The 19304-nt window shown below is 43.2% G+C and overlaps 1 protein-coding gene across 2 annotated transcripts in view; it reads right to left on the reverse strand.

Moving 5' to 3' along the window:
- ADTRP (androgen dependent TFPI regulating protein) overlaps window positions 1-19001 on the reverse strand; it is a 60660-nt gene extending 41659 nt beyond the window's left edge. Inside the window, exons 1-3 of one of the 2 annotated variants that reach the window (XM_059401622.1) lie at window positions 18762-19001; window positions 9001-9135; window positions 7317-7418 (exon numbers count right to left, since the gene is read on the reverse strand). In XM_059401622.1, coding sequence (XP_059257605.1) covers window positions 7317-7418; window positions 9001-9135; window positions 18762-18914 — 390 coding nt within the window. In that variant the 5' untranslated portion in view covers window positions 18915-19001. The remainder of the gene's footprint in view (window positions 1-7316; window positions 7419-9000; window positions 9136-18761) is intronic. The other variant, XM_059401623.1, reaches the window with a different exon arrangement.
- Window positions 19002-19304: the final 303 nt, after the last annotated feature.

Genomic DNA, 19304 nt, shown 5'->3' on the forward strand with positions numbered 1-19304 from the left:
GGGGCGGTGCCTGGGTGGCTCAGTTGTTAATCGTCTGCTTTGGTTCAGGTCAGGATCCCAGGGTCCTGGGATCCAGCCCCACATTTGGCTCCCTGCTCAGCCGGAAGCCTGCTTCTCCCTCTCCCACTCCCACTCCCCCTGCTTGTGTTCCCTCTCTTCTTCTCTCTCTGTCAAATAAATTAAAAAAAATTCTTCTCTCTCTGTCCTTTGTCCTTAATTTTGAAATTGGGATGTATTTTCTAAGGGGTATTTTTTATTTAGAAAGCAGCCTGTTGTTAGAAAACCACAGGGTAATGGAATTGTGAAAGCAAGCCACTCTTCAGCACACATTAGAGGTTCTCTGAAACGGGATTTTAAAAAATAAAAAAAGATAAATTTTGGCCATTGTGTTTCCTGCTCTCCAGAGATGAAGCAAGCAGGTCCGGTGTTCACTGGTTCTAGTTACATAAACCTGTGAGCCTACTGGTAATCCTTTGGCAGTTCATTATCACAATCTCCTGTTTACCCTAAGACTTCCTGAGGGGCAAGATGGCTTCATTGTCCTTCCTCAGTTAACTCTCCTCCCTAATCCTGGTTTAGCTTCGGATTTCACCTCAGAGCCTGAAGCATTCATTCAACTTCTCAGTGTTTCCCAGGTGAAGGCCTTGGAACAGCCATCCCCTCCAAGATTAGGAAGTAACTAGAATGAATAAAGGCATAGCTACAAATAGTTTCAAACAAGAGGACAATCATAGTGATTAAACCTGAAGAAAATATCCAAGGAAATATCCTCATGTAGCCAATCACTGCCTTTTCATTCTTGCTCAGGACCTTGGGAACAAGGCTTTGGAAGAGATCTTTTCTGTATTATACCACGAAACCAGCCATTCATGGACTTCTCTGGTATGTCTCTACCCTCCCTAGAGTCACGGGACAAGTTCTTTCTCAATACTATTTTCTGCTCATTGTTGGTGGTCATATTTTCTTCCTGATGTGGACCTTGTCTAAAGTAGAAAATTGCCAGAGAAGATTTCAGAATGTAATGATAAAATAGATTTGAAGAACAAGGTACAGGAGTGAATCAAGGAATGTAGACAGACTGTAGTGGAAAATGTAAGGACACTGGAATTTCCAGAAGGAATGCAGTTCTACTGACGTCTTGACCTTATCCTAGAAGACCCATTCTGACGTTCTGACCTCCAGAACTACACAGTAATAGATCTGTGTTGTTTTAAGACATTAGGTGTGTGTTACTTTGTTAAGCAGCAACAGGAAACTAATGCATACAGCATGACAATCGCTCTACCTCCCCTTACCACCACCCCATCAAATTGCTCTTGTGCAAGTCACCAGAGAGTTTGATATTGCTGAAACCAGTGGAAAATTCTAACTCAAGTCATCTTACAATGTCATCGTACTTGACCTCTCTGAAGCTTTTGACATGCAATACTTCCTTTCTTGAAAATTTTGCATACTTGACTTCTGGGAGGCCAAAGGCCACTGGGTTTCCTCCTAACTCATGGGTACCTCCTTCTTAATCTCCTTTGTCAAATGTTCTTGCTTTCCCTTCCAGGCATGGAAAATGGAAGGTTCTAAGGCTTCATCCTGGGGTATCTTCTCCAACCATATTTACTCTTTAGGTGATCTTATTTAACTTGGAAAAGAATCATTATGATGAAAACAACCAAGTGTATGGCACCAGTCTGGAAATCTCCCTTGTGCTCTATACACAACTTGCTTTTTCTGTACCTCAGCTTTGTTGTCTAATAGGCATCTCAAACATGTCTAAGCAGAACAAAATTTCAGTAGCTTCCTTCCTCACTTTATCCAAGTTTCTCTGAAAACATCAGCTTACTGTAGAGACATCCCCTGACCACTCTGATTACCCTATATCCTATAGACCCACTAGTTCTACACACACACACACACACACACACACACACGCTGTGCTCTGTTCCCTCACCCTGCTTTATTTTTAGTTTTAGTATTTTCACTAAAGTACTTGACATCATTTATTCTTTATTCATTTCCTTGTCTTCCCCACTAGGATGTATATGTTCTCCACAAGGACAGATTTCTGTGGTTGGTTTGTTTTTGCATACTCAGTGCTTAGAAGAGGGCCTTGTATACAGAAGGCACTCTATAAATGCTTATTATCACTGCCTCATGTTAAAGTTAAATGTCTTTCTTATTATTATATGTATTAGCTGGTTATATATTATATAAAAATATATAATGCAGGCTCCCTATAGTAGATTATGTTTGATAAAAATGGCATCAATGAAGATACGGTTACAAAGTTATTTTTTGAAGAGAGTGCATTTCCAATTCTCACTATACAAGAGCTGCATGGTTTCTATTAACTTTCAGCTCTGCTTCAAGTATCCTCTGATGGATCTCACTTACCACCCTATGAGTGACATGGGCTGATATCAGCAGAACGTACTTTGGCTGGTATCTTGTGTCCTGGGGAGGCAGCGATGGATGGGAGGTGGAGTCTCCCGTGGGAATCTTGACCAAGTCCCTTTTTTTTTTCAGATGTGGACTTTCTGGGAATGGTAATGGGGGAGCGGGGTTTGTTTTTGTACCTTTGTTTTTACTGCCACAAACATTCTGTCAAAGATGCTGCTTAACACAGTTTCTACTTTTAGTAAGTAATTTATATGTAAAAGATTAGATATAAAATATCTATAGTTTAAGCTTCCTGAAGTTTAGAAACCAACCTAAATTGCTAAGGTTGGCCCCAAGGAGAGTGGATCATTTCTCTAATCACTTCTTAGAAATTTCTCTTATCTCCCCATACAGATGAAAACAGTTCTTTATATATCATAATGGCTTTTTAAAAATGAATAGTTCTTGATTTTGTCTTTTAGAATTGAACTAAGTATCAAAATCATCTGGGAGTCCTCTTTTCAAGTATACGCTCAGTTACATCTGGAGATCTTAACCTGAGTCCCATAAAAGCAATCTACAGAGTCATAGATTTCCTGATTCACAAAACAATCTATTCCCAAAGGTTGAAAAACACTGAGCTACCTGTAGTATCTAGATTGTGGATCTCCTCTGCTTAGAAGGATGGTGGGGTGAAGAGTCAGGAGGGCTTGGGGATGGGGTGATAATCTGTGTGACAAAAGGTGACTCTTTGGTACTGACGTGTTGACAGATGACCTTCTTTATTCATTAGAGTTCACTTCCTCTACTTAGCAAACCAATTATGATACATCAGGCTTAGGGGTAGGAGCGAAAAATCTGAGATTAGGTCAAAATTTAGGGAGAGACAACATCTTGCATGCCATGAAGGTGTAGAGTTACCCTGTCTCAACATTTCAACTCCCCAGCACACCCTCAGAGAGGGCCCAAAGGCCTTCTGGGTTGTTCATTCATGACACATAGATGGTCATAGCAAGGCCAGACACAGGGGACACAGAAGCCCTCCTCCCATTCATGTCATTCATTGGTCAATAATCACAAATTGCAGAGTAACACCTCACATGGCAATAATGTCTTCTATTAGTATTAACTGTTATTTTATCATTTCACTTTTGTGTGTATATACCAGGCTCAACCAGATTTAAGTGTGCTAGAAATCAAAAGCTTTGTCCAATATTGACCATGGTGATACACACACAGTCAGTACTTAATTATTTTTTCAAATGAATAAATAACAACGCATGAAATAACCAAGACTGACATTGGCACTTGCTCCAATGTAAGGAGCGAGAGTAAGGTCTATCTCTTAAGAGCAGGGTATTTTGAAATCTCCCCTAATACCAATGAAAGTTTTATCAGTTCTAAAATTCTGTAACCATGCATTGAGAGTTTTCTATGATAAGATACCTATGCCACCCATGATACTTTGTAAAGTGTTTGCATGCACGTTCTCAAAAACTGTACTATTTTCAAATGTTGAGGGGCTCTGAGGGGGTTCTCTGATCTATTTCAACTCTCCCTGGTGGCAACCTGGACAATTTAGGTTGGTTTCTAGAAAAAGAAGTTCCCTGGTTCCCTTCAGGTTAAGATCTGATGGTTTCCTCAGTTACAGAGTCCTCTTCCTGCTATTTAAGTCTGCCTGCTCTCGTTCTATCTTTAGTAGTCATTTAGATAAGAACCGGGTAGTTAATGTTTTCCTGGCAAGACCTGGAGGAACACTTTGCTGTTCTTTTCCTTCTTTCATGAAGCCTGGAGAAGGCTTAGCAATGAAAGAGGCAGGTGGATCTACTTTAAACAAGGCAGTCTGGTTCTAATGGGCGTTCTTAGGGCACCAGCCAATGGTAGCCCGTCAATGGTGAGTGCAAATATCTCACTGATGTTACTATTTGGTTTGAATAAAAAGCAAGGGTAGAAAAATGTCCATTAGAGATGACAGTCAACTTTGAATGGCCGTACTTCAATAATGAGTCTCCAATGAGCTAGAAGGATCAGGCTGGGAGGATTCCAAAGACTTGATGAATCACAAAGATCTCAGAACCTCACTGTGCCAAAGGGAAAAGTGTTATTTCTTAATCTGACAAATGCTGTTCATTAAACCCAGGGCAGTATCACAAATGGTAATGGGAAAAACATTCAAAGCTAAGACTAGAATAGCAAACTAAGTACTGTTATGGAATGAAAGAATCTTTCAGGAAAGCATAACACTGGCTATGTACAGCAATAATCCTGATATTGTGGAAGAGAAAAAAGGGGGATTCTGGTTAGAGCAGGTCCAGCCGCATATGGAGACAACTAGTGCAGTGTCCAGCCTGATCGCCTACCATCAGTCTGGCTGCCACAGCGGTGGTCTCCAGGTACTCACTCCTTTGGGTTGTCATGGAAGGACACTGTTAGCATGGAGAAAGAGTTGAGAAACGGACCCAGTAATAGCTATTTCCATATTCATTCCCACTGGTATGAGAAATTAGCAGAAAGCGTTTTTAGAGGCAACAGACCAGGGAGACCAAGGGGATTCAACAGTAAGGACAGAAAATGTCCAGAGAAAGGGACATGATCTGGGAAAGAGGGATGAAATGCAGTCCTCAAGATCTTGTGTTTGGAGCAGAATAAAAGGAAGCATAAAAGTTTGGAGGTGACCACATTAAGGATACCCAATGCTGGTTTTGCTGATGCCAACATTTTTCCATAAAGATTCTGTTGAGAGTTTCTCCAATTAAATGAACAGAAAACAGAAGAGTCTGTGTCTGACCCAGGGCAGATTGCTTCCTCCTCTCTTCTCTGTCACCAGTGTCATCCTCCGTAGACTCTGGCCCTTTCTCCCTAAGGGATTTACTTGATTGACCATAGGACAAGGAGCAGGCTCAACAGAAACCCCCAGACTGTGAAGGCACAAATAATCTTAAGACCCCTGTTGTATAATATCTGCCTTGCTAATTAGTTCACAGATATGATATACATTATCCAATTATCTGCTTACAAAATTACCAACATTCCGTATAGCTGTTTAGCAAGGTTGCAAATGCTGGGCATTGCCATTACACCTGTTTGGAAGAAATCCAACTTCATGTCTATGTGGAACATGGAACCCCAAAGAGGTAGGAAGCTTGTAATGGTGGTAGGAAAACTCCTACATGAGCTTACAAAGCCATGAAAAAGCCATAAAGTGTGTTCAATATATGTGTTTGGCTCCCCCCCCCAAAAAAAATAAATAATAAATAAAAGACACTTCCTACACTCTGCCTTTTCATTTAGTAACATCTAGTAACATCAGTTATTTGTCCCAAATCACTTCATTTTCTTAAGTCAAGTTTTGGCTTATTACCATACAGATGGGGATTCTGGATTTCTTTCTTTTAAATGAGAATTCCCACTTTACTATGTTAATCAAGCAGAGTGACATCCTTTTTGATTGCCTGTTGAATTATGAAACCAGATCGAACCACAAATTTTATACTTATTTTAACAAAAAACAACAAAGAATGAGTTCGTCTTGGATTTAATTCCAGCTGTCCCATTTATGAGCTTGGTAGTCCCAGGAAAATTGCTTAACCTCTCTGAGCCTTTTATTTTTTTTCTAATTTATAAAAAATCAGGATATGGTTGTCATCTAAGGAAAGTTGTGTGAATTAAATGAGTTCATGTTTGAAGAACAGGCTTAGCATAGCACAGTATAGAGCGCCATTAAAAATCTGGAATATTCCCCACATGTGTGTCTCAGATTAATGTCAATGGGGATTTGGGAAGATAAGGAGGTGGTGGGAGGGGTCCCTGAGAGGTGGGACTTCTTTAATATAAATTTTTGGTCCTGAACTCTGAGTTAGAGCAGAACTTGTATATCATTGTCAATTAATAATCACTATCTCACTGATTACATATTTAAAGTGAAAGTACACTTTTTTGGGGGAAGGGCACATGAAGGGGCAGAGTTAATGGAGTTGCTGTTCCAAATTGGCAATTACGCAGGTTTTGAGCTAGGACTTTGAATGTTTCCTGCATACATGCAGTGTTAACGACTCAGACCTTCTCTTTCATCCAAGATGGGGCTTACCATGTACCAACACTTCTTGTCCAACCCACTGTTCCTGGCATTCAGATACCAGTGACCTGAATCTCTCAGAACAGGTTCTATTTACTATTTAGCCCCTCAAAAATAAATGCATGAATTAAAAAACCAAATGGGGGCAACTCCATAAAAACAGGTAAAGAAGAAGTGCGTTTGTGACCAATGGTCCCAATCAAGTGTTAGCTGGAGAGCGGCTGATGGGCTGAGATATGTCCTGTGGGTGTTGGAGTGGGTTTTTCTTGAAGGTGGCTTAACTTCTTTCCTAGGTCAGAATTTCATTACATGCTATTCACTGAAGTCACCTCTCTTTCAGGACTGCAGCTGCCAAGACATTGCCTATCCTTATGGTTGGGTATCTTCTTAATGACTTCAGAGGCAACTTGCAAAGAATGTCGCCTGGGCTTCCCCTCTCCTCACAGTGACTCCAATTACAGTAGCTGTTTTGTTTATTTTGTATCCTCACTGTGCTCTTTACTTATTTTTTTTTAAGGTTTTATTTATCTAGAAGAAGCCTGAGCCAGCATGCAAGAGTAGGGGGAGGGACAGAGGGAAAGAAAGAGGGGGAATCTCAAGCAGACGCCTTGCTGAGCATGAAGCCCAACACAGGGCTCCCTCTCACAACCTTTAGATCATGACCTGAGCAGACATCAAGAGTCAGATGCTCACGGACTGAGCCTCCCAGGCGCCCCCTCCCAGTGCTCTTTAAATAAACAGTGATGGGATGGAAAAGTAATGTACAGGATGATGGGGACTGAGAAGTCTGGAAACATAAATGAGGCCCTTTGGAGTTCTCAGTACGGAGGCTGATGCCTTTGTGTAGTCACTGAAGTTGCCCTTTACTCACCATGGCATGATTCAACCACACTGGAAAGATACCATCTAAGGCCTTAGGGTAAACAAGCTCTCGATCGTAGAGAAAGAGGATCCAGAATGACAAAAACACAAACTGGAAAACACAAGACAAAAATAGCATCATTAAGTTTGTTTTCCATCAGAGCTTTCTAAGTTAACCAAGGAAACATGGTAAAATAAAAATAGACACCAGTTTCAGAGATATCCTATAGACACATTATAGAAATGTAAAATGAAGATAGACTTCCTGACTGTTGAAGTCTTATGTCCACTCTCTGGGGATTCCAGAGAACTGGGGATCAATTAATTGTCTCCATGGCAGTCAGGGAGGATATGGACGAACAGGTTTCACAGACCATTAAGTCATTTTATTTTAACCAATGACATCTCTTGTCTCAGCTTTCACTGGGAGTACTAAGATCAGCCACCTGGGTGGTTTGAGTCTTACCCTTCCCTTGCCCCCCACGCCTTTTAGTAGACATGGCGAGGGGATGCAGGGAGAATAGGAGAGGACAGAAGTGACTAGCGCCCAGGATAATTCACAAGCTAGTTAATATTAGAAAGTTGTATCTCCCCCTTTCTCAGAGCTTTGAAATGATCCCCATCTTCTCGTGCCTCTTGGCCAAGTGTCTGTCCTCTGGGGTACAAAGCCAATGTAGAGATGGGGGTGAAAATAACCATTAATTTTCCCATCTTCCTATCTTCTTAAATTCCAAAGCCTCCATTTCTAAGTCTTTAAAAAAATGAATAAATTCCATCGCTACTAAAAACCTGGCCTTTAGATTTATGGGGGTGGAGGAGGAGGTTTCCTGCAAAGTAAAACTGGAATGCCAGGACTTGCTCTGTTATCTGAGAACTTGTCAGTGTTTGGGCAGTTTCATTTTGCACTTAAGTCTGAAATCTCAATAATATAGGAGGCAAGACCAGGACAGGCGGAGGGAGGCAGTCATTCCTAAGCATAAGCCCTGCTGGGCAACCTGCAGGCTTGATCTCAGTTTGCTTCCATTCTAACCAATGAATGAAAACAGAAGCAATGTCATCAAAACGTGGGCAGTGTCAGCAAATACGCTCGCTGTCGCTGGCATATGTCAGGCTTCTTTCCAGTGTCCATTCATTCAACAAAATGAATGAGGCACTCACTGTGCACCCTACACTAGATATTTTGGACAGACTGTCTCACTCTCTCCCCAATTGTTTTTTCCACGAGCCAACGCTGAAGTTCTCATATCCCTGCACACACACCCCCCCTTTTTCTAATGGTTTCCACTTGCAGAAGTAACATATGCTCATTGTAGCAAGTGAACCAAGATGTATAAAAGGGAAAATGAGTCATCTGTCTCCCCAGCACTGCATTCCCAGGACTCTGGTGGAGCCAAGGCTATCTTAGTTGTAGTTTGATTAAGAAAGATCCTTCAAACTTCCCCATTGGACATCCACAAGGATTTTGAATCAAATGTTTCCAAAGATAAGAAGGCAGTGATAATTCTGGTCAGTAATGAGCCTTATTTCCTGATGACACCGGACAACACAGTACAGTCCTCAGACAAGACATTCATGCAAAAGTCCTTGTTCTGGTTCACAATAATGGGCACCTGAACAGCCTTGCTGACCAGGAGGAGTGATGTTCATCCAAAGGGACATGTGTACGATATTACTAATACATCTTTGTGACTTACTGTGGAGATTGGGAAAGCCAGCGTGGTAAAAAGCAGGTCTCTGAAGGCGGTCATGAACTTAATGTCTTTTTCCCCCTTAATTCTTTTTAGTACATCTTCCACACAGACGACCCCGTAGAAAATGGCCTGCAAGAGCTGAATTCATTACAACAAATGAGGGCATTTTCATTTGCTTTAATTAATACATTCTTCACTGATGTAAAGCTCCATCCCTCTGGGAGCAATGTTGGTTTGAGAAGGAGGGGGCAGTTGGCTATGTTGGTTGAGAGCCAATTCAAGGGCTGGTCTTCCAACTCAGTGGGCCCTGACCTTGCTCGCTAAAACTGATTGAGTAAAGTCGTTTAGGGGATAATAATGTGTACAGTATTTAGTGTAATGGACTCGAGCTAAAATGGAAACAAAATAAAGAGTCAGCTTAAAAGGAGAATGTAATGAGAGTTACCTCAGCCGCACGGAGGTGGGAAAAACCAAATAAAATAGCACAAGGGCAAAGAGCCAGACACAATGGTGGACGTATTCTGGCCTCTTCCCATGAAGAAAAAAAAAAAAAAAGATGTTAAATGCCCAGTGCTGTAATCCCATTAAAGAAGCTGGAGTCAGGGTTAAGAGCGCCACAAAGGGGCTCTGTGCTCTTTCTGAGGGAGATGCACAAAATGGTGTCTTGCTTATCTGAGGGGCAAGTTGACATCTTCCCTGATTGAATGGGGTGCCTGAAGCCCTTACAAAGAAAATATGGCTAAAGGAGTGAATTAAATGCAGAGAGATAGAGCAGGCCAGGCTCTGGTGCATCACTAAGTACCATGAGGTCCCTGAGGCGACGTCAAAGAGACATAGGGCTCTTTTCAGGGAAGTAAGACCAGGTAAGGGCAAACTTTGCCCATTCTTACTGTTTTGAACAAACATGTGGCTTCTGACTGATGGCCTTATGGGTCAAAGTACAGAGTTTTGGTTGGTTTTGATTGTGCTTGCATTAGAGCCCATCTGATTCTTAGAAAGCTCTGGGTTGGTACAAAAGGGGCTATCAGAAAAACTGCCCTCAGAGTATGAGTCAGGTAAGGTCTGGAGCCTGGGACATTGCTCTCAGGATGGATCAGATTAGCTGTTGGGGAATTACCTCTGAGGTCTGAACTCTAGAAAAAAGAAGTTCTAGCAGAGCTGACCTCCTTCCATTCAGCCTGAATGGGTGGGTGAGGGAGGATCCAGAGGTGAATTAGGCCAGCCTAATCCAGACCCAGGACCCAGACCTGAGCTGGGTCCTCAGACTGGCAGCACTAGTGTCACCCAAAATCTTGTGAAAAATGTGGGATCTCAGCCCCACCCTGGACTGGGAATTAGAATCTCTGGGAGTGGGGTCCAGGAACTTGTTAACAAACTCTCCAGGTGATCTTTACAGATGCTCAAGTTTTGGAAACACTCACTGGATTAGACATAAATTTATCACTGAAAATTCCTAGTGACTACTCAAAGCTCTAATAACAGACTTTCATGGATTTCTTGTTATGTGTCAGGCACTGATCTAGGTTTTAATGTCTCATAACCACCTTATGAGGTAAGTGCTATTATTATGCTCTCTCCTAACTCATTTTACAGAATAGGAAACTGAGGCATAGAGACATGAACAAACTTACTTAAAGTCTTAAGGTTGGTAAATGTGGATTTAAAACCCAGAGTCTGGTTCGTGAGTCACACTTTTAAAAAAAAAAAAAAAGAAGAAGAAGAAGTCGGGTTTCATTAAAAATAAAGCACCATAGGAGGTCAGAAGAAAGCCATCTATCTCCAGGTGGGAGAATTAAAATTGACTCTGAAAAATACTGATGCCTGGTTTTCAACCTATCTCTCTGGCGAGTCTAATTTCCTAAGGGGTGTGGATTGGACTTCAGGATTTTTAAAAAATTCTCTCTCAAGTGATTTGCATCAGGGCAGCTAAGGTTGAAAACCACTTGCCTAAAGGAACTTTCATTTGGACATTTAGATCCAAGAGAGGTGGGACAGTGAAGATCCAGGAGTGAGCACTACTGGTGGGATGAGCTTGGAGAGAGAGAGAAGTGTAAAGTGAATGCAGGGGCAATGCCCTATCCACAAGGCATGAGGGACAAGGGGGCCGCAAAGTAGCAAAGAATGACCAGATAGAAAACGGAGAACGTACAAGAGTCCCATGATCCCTGAAAGGAGGAGGAAGTTTTAGAGCCAGAAGGGTGGTTCCAAAGAGGGGTGGGCAATGGTTTTGAATGTCCTGAAGAGGAGGTCACCCCAACACCCGCCATCTACTTTTGACATTCCGCCCCTGGGCTGCAGCATTGGGAGCCGTCTTTTGCACATGGATGTTAGAGGAAGTTGCGTCCTCCTCCGCTCTTTCCACCCCTGAGAGCAGCTCTCACCTCACCCCTGGTTTTACTTCCAGCTGTTCAGACCACAGCAGGCAGCTGCTGTAGTTGGGAAGGGCAGGCATGGGGCCTGGGCCCCGGCAACGAGGCCTGCGCTCTTCTATCAACAGAGCAATTAATCACGTACTGAGCACTGAATGTCTGCCAGGTTTTCTGTCTTTGGGGAGAGGACGCCTCCAACCAGCATGTGAAGTCCATGTGACTGCTTTCCTTAGCAAGACCTTCCTAGGGTCACCATGAGTCAAGCTCGTCCTAACTTTCTCTGGCTCTTCCCAGTCAAAAATGTGGAAATGGGATTGGGAGAAAAGAACACATAACTCAGAGCCTCCCTGGCTTCTCCTTCATCAGTAAAACTTTTCTCCACACCACAAACTTGCCACTCACGTCTCCACCTCCCCCACCCCACCCCTTCTCCCCCACCCCCGCTCACTGTATATGCTAACTGCGTGCGTGGGGCAGCCTTGTCCCTACTGATCTCAATCTGCATTGACATGCCATCATCTGTACCAACAGGGAATATTTGTGGAGCCCTCACAAAGGAACTCAGGAGGGAGGCGCTAGGGTGTTGCCAAGAGAAATAAATAAGCCAGAACTAGGCCAGAGAGAAGCCACGCAGCAGAGCTGGAGGGCAAGGAGAGGGAGGTACCATGAGCTCGTTCAGTGGAGAGGCTTCTTGAAGGGCCCCAAGGTCAGGTTGGTATCAGCTCACCCAATGCGACAAGGGTCTGCACGTTCCGCAAGGACAATACAATGAAATGTTTATAAAATGAGCAGAGAAAAAAAAACAAGTTGAGGGAGAAAATGGTAGCTATCAGGGACTGAATTATGCTCCCCCCCAAATTTTTATGTTGAAATTATGACCCTCTGTGGCTTTATTTGGAGATAGGTTCCTTAGAGAAGTAAAAACGTGAAAACGAGGTCAGTCAGGGCAAGTTCTAATCCAATATGGCTGGTGTCTTTCTGAAAAGAGGAAACTAGGATGCAGACCCCATGCACCATGAGGCAGGACCATGTGAAGACACAGGGAGAAAAAGGTGGCATCCACAGGTGGAAGAGGGGACCTCAAGAGAAACCCACCCTGCTGACACCTTGATTGTTAGCCTCTGTGAGAAAATAAATTTCTGTTGTTTAAGCCATCCAGGCTGTGGTATTTTGCTATGGCAGTCCAAGCAGACCAACACAGTAGAGATAAAACAAGATGGCAACAACCGGCCTCCTTTGAAAAATCTCACAATAAAATGATTTTCATTTACATTTCTCACCTATCTGGGCTGCCCAGGAAAGCAGAGCTGATGGAATCTTGATCAGGGGTTATTTCAGAGCTACAGCTCTGTGATTTATCTCTTCTACCAATTCTTTTCTAAGTCTGTTTGTTCCTTGTGCCTTTTTTCTGAAATGTTGCTGGTCTAAGTTTGTTAGCTGGCTTCCGTTTTTGCTGCTCGCTAACAAATTTACCACCTGGGAAGGCGCAATTTAAGTAGTGCAATTTAAGTAGTGCAATTTAAGAAACCATAGCTAAAGGAAATTTTGTTTTTACATTCACATGCCTTCACAAGATTCACAAAAATCTTAAAATGATGGAAACTTCGCCTTTCTAAGTCATCAAGTTAATTTCTTTGCCTTTAAGCCAGAACCTTCTTCAACTATCTCAGGAAATGAGAATTTCTTCTATTTAAAAAAAATAATAATTCCAGAGAGGGAAATTCCAAAAGTTTCCTGAACAAGACATTACAAATCTTATTGGATGAGTCAAGTCATCCAATACCCAGCCCAGCTCTATGCCTGACTTGAACACGCTGGGACTTTTCTTAGGTCTCGCCTTCAAAATGATGCAAGACTTGCAGTAGGAGACTATTCCAGAATAAAAGAGCAAACAGGGACTAATGGTGGTGACGATTTTCTATAACTGAGATGATGAGGGTAGTTTGGGTGAAGGTAGAGAAAGCCTTTGCTAAAATAGATGTGTAGTTTATATAATAGACTGTTTCAAGCACCATTCATGTGCACTTAGCTTAAGTAAAAAACCTGAGATTAAAAAACAAAAACAAAAACAAAAACACAGAAGAAATGATATGAAGAATATAAGCTGGCATAAAAAGGAGGGAAAAAAATAAGAAGAGAAGAAACCCAGAGAGCACTGAAGGACAGGTTGGCAGATGAGTTCTAAGGATGCTCAGCCAGGGTTGCATAGCTGTGGACCACTGGCATCAGAGTAACAGCAGAATGGACAGGCTGGGAGTAGGTTCCCTTACAGGTGGAGTGGGGTTCCCTAGAAAGTGGCTCTGACCAGGTAGACCCATGACCTGGTTATTTATTCGTGCAACCAACATTCACAGAGTGCCTGTTAGGTGCCAGAAACTCAGAGACTGTGTTAGACATAGTACAGGCCAGGGCGGGCTCTGTGCTCATGTGTCTTTATTAGGAAAAAGAGAGGAGAAAGAGGAGGAGGAACCCTTTCTGTATGTTTACTATCTTACATCATGTAGTCAGGTTCCTTGGGAAACAGAACCAGATTCTTAGATCTGCCTGCAGAGCATTCATTGAGGAGTGCTCTCAGAACAACTGTGAGAGGGAGGGGCGGGGGTGGGGGAGGAGGACAGAGCTGCAGGAAAAGATGAAAGGCAAAGCACTTGCATGGAATCAGCTGGTCTCCGAAGGAGCTCTGGAGCTGAGCTGGCTCTTCAGAGTTGTCCTAGCGACCGGCCTCTCTACCCCAAATCAACCAGTCATTGGATGCAGCAACCTCAGGGAGGACCCTGAGCCTTGTCTAGACAGCTCCCTTCTCCTAAGGGCATTTCTGGGATAAGACCTCAGCTATGAGTCATCAGCAACCAACACTCCTGCCGGGAACTAGGGAACAAGTACCTTGATGCTGGGGACATGGAAGAATCTGGGGGCCACACCAGGGGATACACACCATATGAGGATAGTGAGGCTCAGGGATGTTAGGTAACTCACTCAAGATCACACAACAAGTGAACAGCGGAGCCAGCACTCACCCCCAGCCAACCTGGCCACAGAAGAGGGGTCTTCAATCACTGACCTCTATACAGTGTATATATAAAGAACCTACCAGAATGTCATGGTTGCCCAGGGACGTTACAGCTATTTTATTTTAGGTACTGGTGGTGACGATTTCCTGCCATCAGTTCTTACCCTTTCAGCTATCTGAGAGGTGAAAACAGTGGCCTTAAGCATTTTTGTGAACATATAATTAATTTTTGACTCTGTTAAGTCAAAACAGAGAACAAGTTCTCTGTTCCACAGATGAATGTATTAGCCTGTTAATGAAAATTAAATGTTGGCCCCCACTGGGTCCTGTAACATAAATGGATCCCGTCTTCTCATTGTTTGTGCACTGCTCTGGAGTTTGGACCAATGGAAGGTCCTCAAGGATTTCTCTTCCCCCGGCCCTGCTTTGCCATCTCTGAGGACCTATGTGATGAAGTTACTGTTGTCAGGGTGACAGACTGAGGAGGATGAGGTCAGAGCTGTGGGAGGCTTAGGCAACTGCATGATAAATGGAGGGAAAGGTCGTGTCTCTGTTGGTTAAGGGGGGAGGGGACCATCCAGAATCTCCCCTGGAGATCCCAGTTATGTGGCACAAAGTTTCATGAGGAATTTTACTTTTAAAAAGAGGAAAACCCAGCACACTGTATAAAGCCAACAAGTTATATTATAGCTAAAATCCCCTCCAATCCCCATCTCCCAGTTTAGTTTCCTTGAGGTCAGGGGCAGTCCCTGCATAGAAATGGAGTGGATAGGGAGGAGGGGACACAACATTTGTCCCAGGCACTGGAAGCCTGAGCTGACACGAGCCCCCTGAAGATATCCACAGTACAGCCATGTCTCCACACCCAGCTTCAGGGGCGTCCCCATTCAGCACAGCTCACTGCTCTCTGCTGGAGCTGGCCATCTCCACCCCCAGGACAGCCCTGATGCCTGAAGGCTGTACCTGCACAGCTAAAGGGGGCTCTACAGTGGCCGTCCTCTGGTTGGGAAGCTGGAGTGTGCACCCTGCAGAGGGAGATGCCAGAGCAGTGAGGCGGGCGGATGACCCTTGCCTGGACCCATGACCCACCAACCTTGGTCAGGTGGCCCACATCCCAATAAATTGCCTTGGCCTCTGCATGACCTCTACCCAAAGATGAGATGACTGGAAGCCCATCACCACCCTCCTATCTCCACACCCAGTGTGTACAGCATTCTGAGAGCTTTCTGTGTTTTGAGTCCCATATCCCTCATGGTCATTCTGTGATGAGGCACTCCTTTTATTTCTACTTGGCAGATTTGGAAACTCAAAACACAAAGAAATACATGGCCCAGGATCACAGACCCTGGAGGCGGTAGAGCTGAGCTGCCATCCCAGATGCTCACGACAGCAGAGCTCATGCTTATAACCATGGGGCTATACAGCCTCTCTTTCCCAACAGAGAAGTGGCCGCCCCTTCCCTAGGGTGGGTGCACTCCCTCATTAGGCAAAAGCTCACATCTCCTTGCTCTTTTCATTACTCTCCTTGGGAACTAGGCAGGAACTGGCCACTGGGACCAACTCTCAGTGGTACCCCTCCCACAGCGCCCCCTGCCACCAATCCTGTGCATCTTCCCTCTGAATGCCGTTGGATGCTTCAAGAAGAAAAATGAGGATGGTCAGAAAATTGACCTGCGCTGAGGTGGATAGTGCTTTTGAAATGGGGCAAAACAGATATTTTGCCAAGTAAAAATTAAAGCTGTTTAAAGGGAGGTGGTAAATTTCCTGGAAGGCAAGGAAGCCAACAAGTTTACATAAAATAACTTAAGGAGTATTACAGCAAGTTATGAGACTTCTGTGCCTTTATAAACACAACCACTAGCTAGTCATTAATTAATCACTAGTTGACACACCAATTAATCAGTAGGAAACACAATTATGAAATCAGCCCCTGAGGCCTCAAGAGCGAGAAATGTTAAGGCTCAGGATCTCACCTTGAGCAACATGTTTGGAATCTATCTTTAAACTGATCCTCTGAAACACAGTGAACCTGTCTTAAGTCATAAAACTTAATGTTTTATTAAGAAAACTTCACATTAAGTCATACTTAATGTGTCTTAACCTAACAGAGCCTGGAAAGGAAATAGCCACAGGTAAGCAAGCCCCTCTGTATCATTTCAAGAGCCAAAAGATGTCAGAAGAGATAATACTGCTCAGGAAGGCAGAAAACACTGAAGTTCAAGTGCACTCAACATACGAAGTCGCTTAATTTTTTTTCTGGGGGCACTCCGCGCCAGCCACTGTAGCAAATACAGTGTAGACTCATAGAATGTTAGGAGACAGAACTCCTGTTTTGAGCCATTTACACTTTGATTGGAATGTTAAGACTCACATGTGGGTAGAAATAAGAAGATAATACTATTACATAAATAACCAGAGACTGAATGATGCCATGAAAACTCAGGGAAACGAAAAACAAATGTGGGTTGGAGTTGGTCAGCAGAGATTCTAAAGAAAACATGGAATCTGGGGTGGTCTATGAAAGCAGTAAAGTGGTGGAGAGAGGGGGATAGGCCTTTCATCCAAAGATGGTGTGAGAAAGGTGATGGCAAGAAGCCTAGGGACCAACGCTGGAGAAGACACAGGCCTTCCTGGAGAAGAGACCAGCTCTTCTGGGGAGAAGGGGACCTGAAGGCTGAGTCGGCTGGTGAGCTCTTCAGTCAGGAGTTCACAGTTGGATCCATAAAGTAGGAGGGAGCCACTGTGATTTCTTGAGGGGCAGAACCACCTTGTGTAAGCAGGCTCATGACGGTTATAACAAAACCCAACCAAAACCAGTGCTTTGGGAAGATGAATCGGAAATCTGAGAGGTAGATGCATGGATTGCTTGCTAATAAGATGGCAATGAAGAGATAATCTTGTCACCTAGGTACAAATTAATAAGAGCCTGTAATTACAGGGATAGTAAGATTGGGGAAGAAGGAAAAACATAGGATCTGGTGGCTGATTTCATCAGAGAAGTGAAAAGGGTATTAATACTAGAAGAGTGTCTTCCACAAGATAAGTGGCTTTTTCCATTCTTGGAAATATGAGGGCTCCGGGGCATGGAACTGAGAATGAAGAAGTCAGGGAGATGGTTCGTGGGAGTAGGTGAGAAGTATGTTCTCAGCCATGCTTACTGTGAGGTGGGACGTCCATACCGGAATTTGGATTAGATTCCACCATCAATCCTGGCTGCAGACACCCCTGTCTTTTGTTGACTATTTTTAATATAAAGCCAATAGATAATTCAAAGCTGAGGTTTTCACTATATTATCCTGCTCCACAAAACTATTTCTTTGTGGTTTTCTATTTGTGTGTTTGTTTCAAAAAATCCTATGATTAAAAAGAGTCACCTTGATAATTTCAAGTACACAAGAGAGGCCAGGGCTGGAAACTTTCAAGTCAAAATCAAAAGCCAGCAAGTAGCCAGACAGGAAGAGAATGTCCAGGCCCCTTGGATTTGAAACTTCTGCATTTCCTCTCGGTAGCCCTTTGGAATATCACTTTTTCTGACCATGCATAACTTCTCTTAGGATTGTGAATCCCAAGGACTGGAATATTTTGCCCGGTTTCTGAAATCACAGGTTTTTACAGCACCCTACATTTTAGTTAAAAAAATCTGAAACAGTAATTAGCATCCCCAAAGGATGGACTATTTTTAGTTTTTAACTAATATTTTTACATACTCCCAAAACATTTTTTAAAAACCCGTCTTTCTCTCATTCATTCACACTTCATTCATCAGAATGTGGTCAGCTGGGCTAGAGAGACAAGAAGGAATCGAGTCATAGGATTGGTTGGTGAATTGTTAAAAATGTGTATTTGCCATTTGGCTGAGTGATCCATCCTTTACAATGGAGCCTGAGCCTATAAAAAATTGAAGTGGGATCTGAACATGGCAAAATGTGTTTGCTTTTCTTAGATAAATCTGTTAGTATGTGCTGGAAAATGGCATCATTCCCCCATTGGAAATTGTGCTTCCCATGCAACATACGCCACTCTGTCTTCCCTCACAGATTTCCCCAAGCAAAGTTCAAAATCCTGCTTGTGTTGGTAGTCAGTCCCACAGTGAAACTATTAATTTAGTCTTTCCATTTGAGCTCATCCAAGAAGAACTCCAAGATATGATTCTTTTCAAAAGAGTGTTTAACAATTAGCACAAAATACAGCTACCGATAACTTCTGAGCTGGGTTTCTCAGAGCAGATTGTCAAGTCAAAAAGAAAGTCAAAACGCACAGACAATGAAGAAGGAAGACAAAGAATAGAATTTTGTATTTAATAAAACTCAAGGGTAATACATGTAAAAACACCGGTATTCTATAGGACAAACAGCTTGCTTCCTGGTATGGTCATATGGACTTACCAGATTTAGGAATGTCAAGTACTTCCACTGTCCGCCATTGAGAAAGACTTTGGATTTCCGCTGGTCTCCTCCTTGTTGTGAGATGTAATAATTGAGAAAAATATACCAGCTCAAAACAAGGAAGTGGTATACGCAGGTACAAATCCTCGTCATGGCTAGCTCTGACCAGGGAGCCGTGATGACTCAGGTAGCTTTCCTCTGGTGTCCGTCTGTGGGTCACAGCCGAAGTCATAAGGCATGCCCGAGAGCTGTAAACCACACCCCTCTGGGACTGGGAGTTCCAGCAAGGCTGAATTTGGCTTCTCTCATAGGCTCCTTCCCTGATAAACTTGGGAGATGGGATTATTGCTGGTTTTTAGATGCTTTTATTTAGATAATGATAAGTAATCCCCAGATTTACAGAAGTTTCAATGCTTAGGCTTGGAAGAAGAGCAGGGGGAAAGGCAAGATCTGCACTTTGCACTGTTTGGCTGGGGTGAGGGTTAAGGGACCTTATTGTGAAACACCAAAAAACCCTAATCAATACTGTCAGGGCCATATCCT

Source organism: Mustela nigripes, chromosome 5, assembly GCF_022355385.1.
Source record: "Mustela nigripes isolate SB6536 chromosome 5, MUSNIG.SB6536, whole genome shotgun sequence".
NCBI lineage: Eukaryota > Metazoa > Chordata > Mammalia > Carnivora > Mustelidae > Mustela > Mustela nigripes.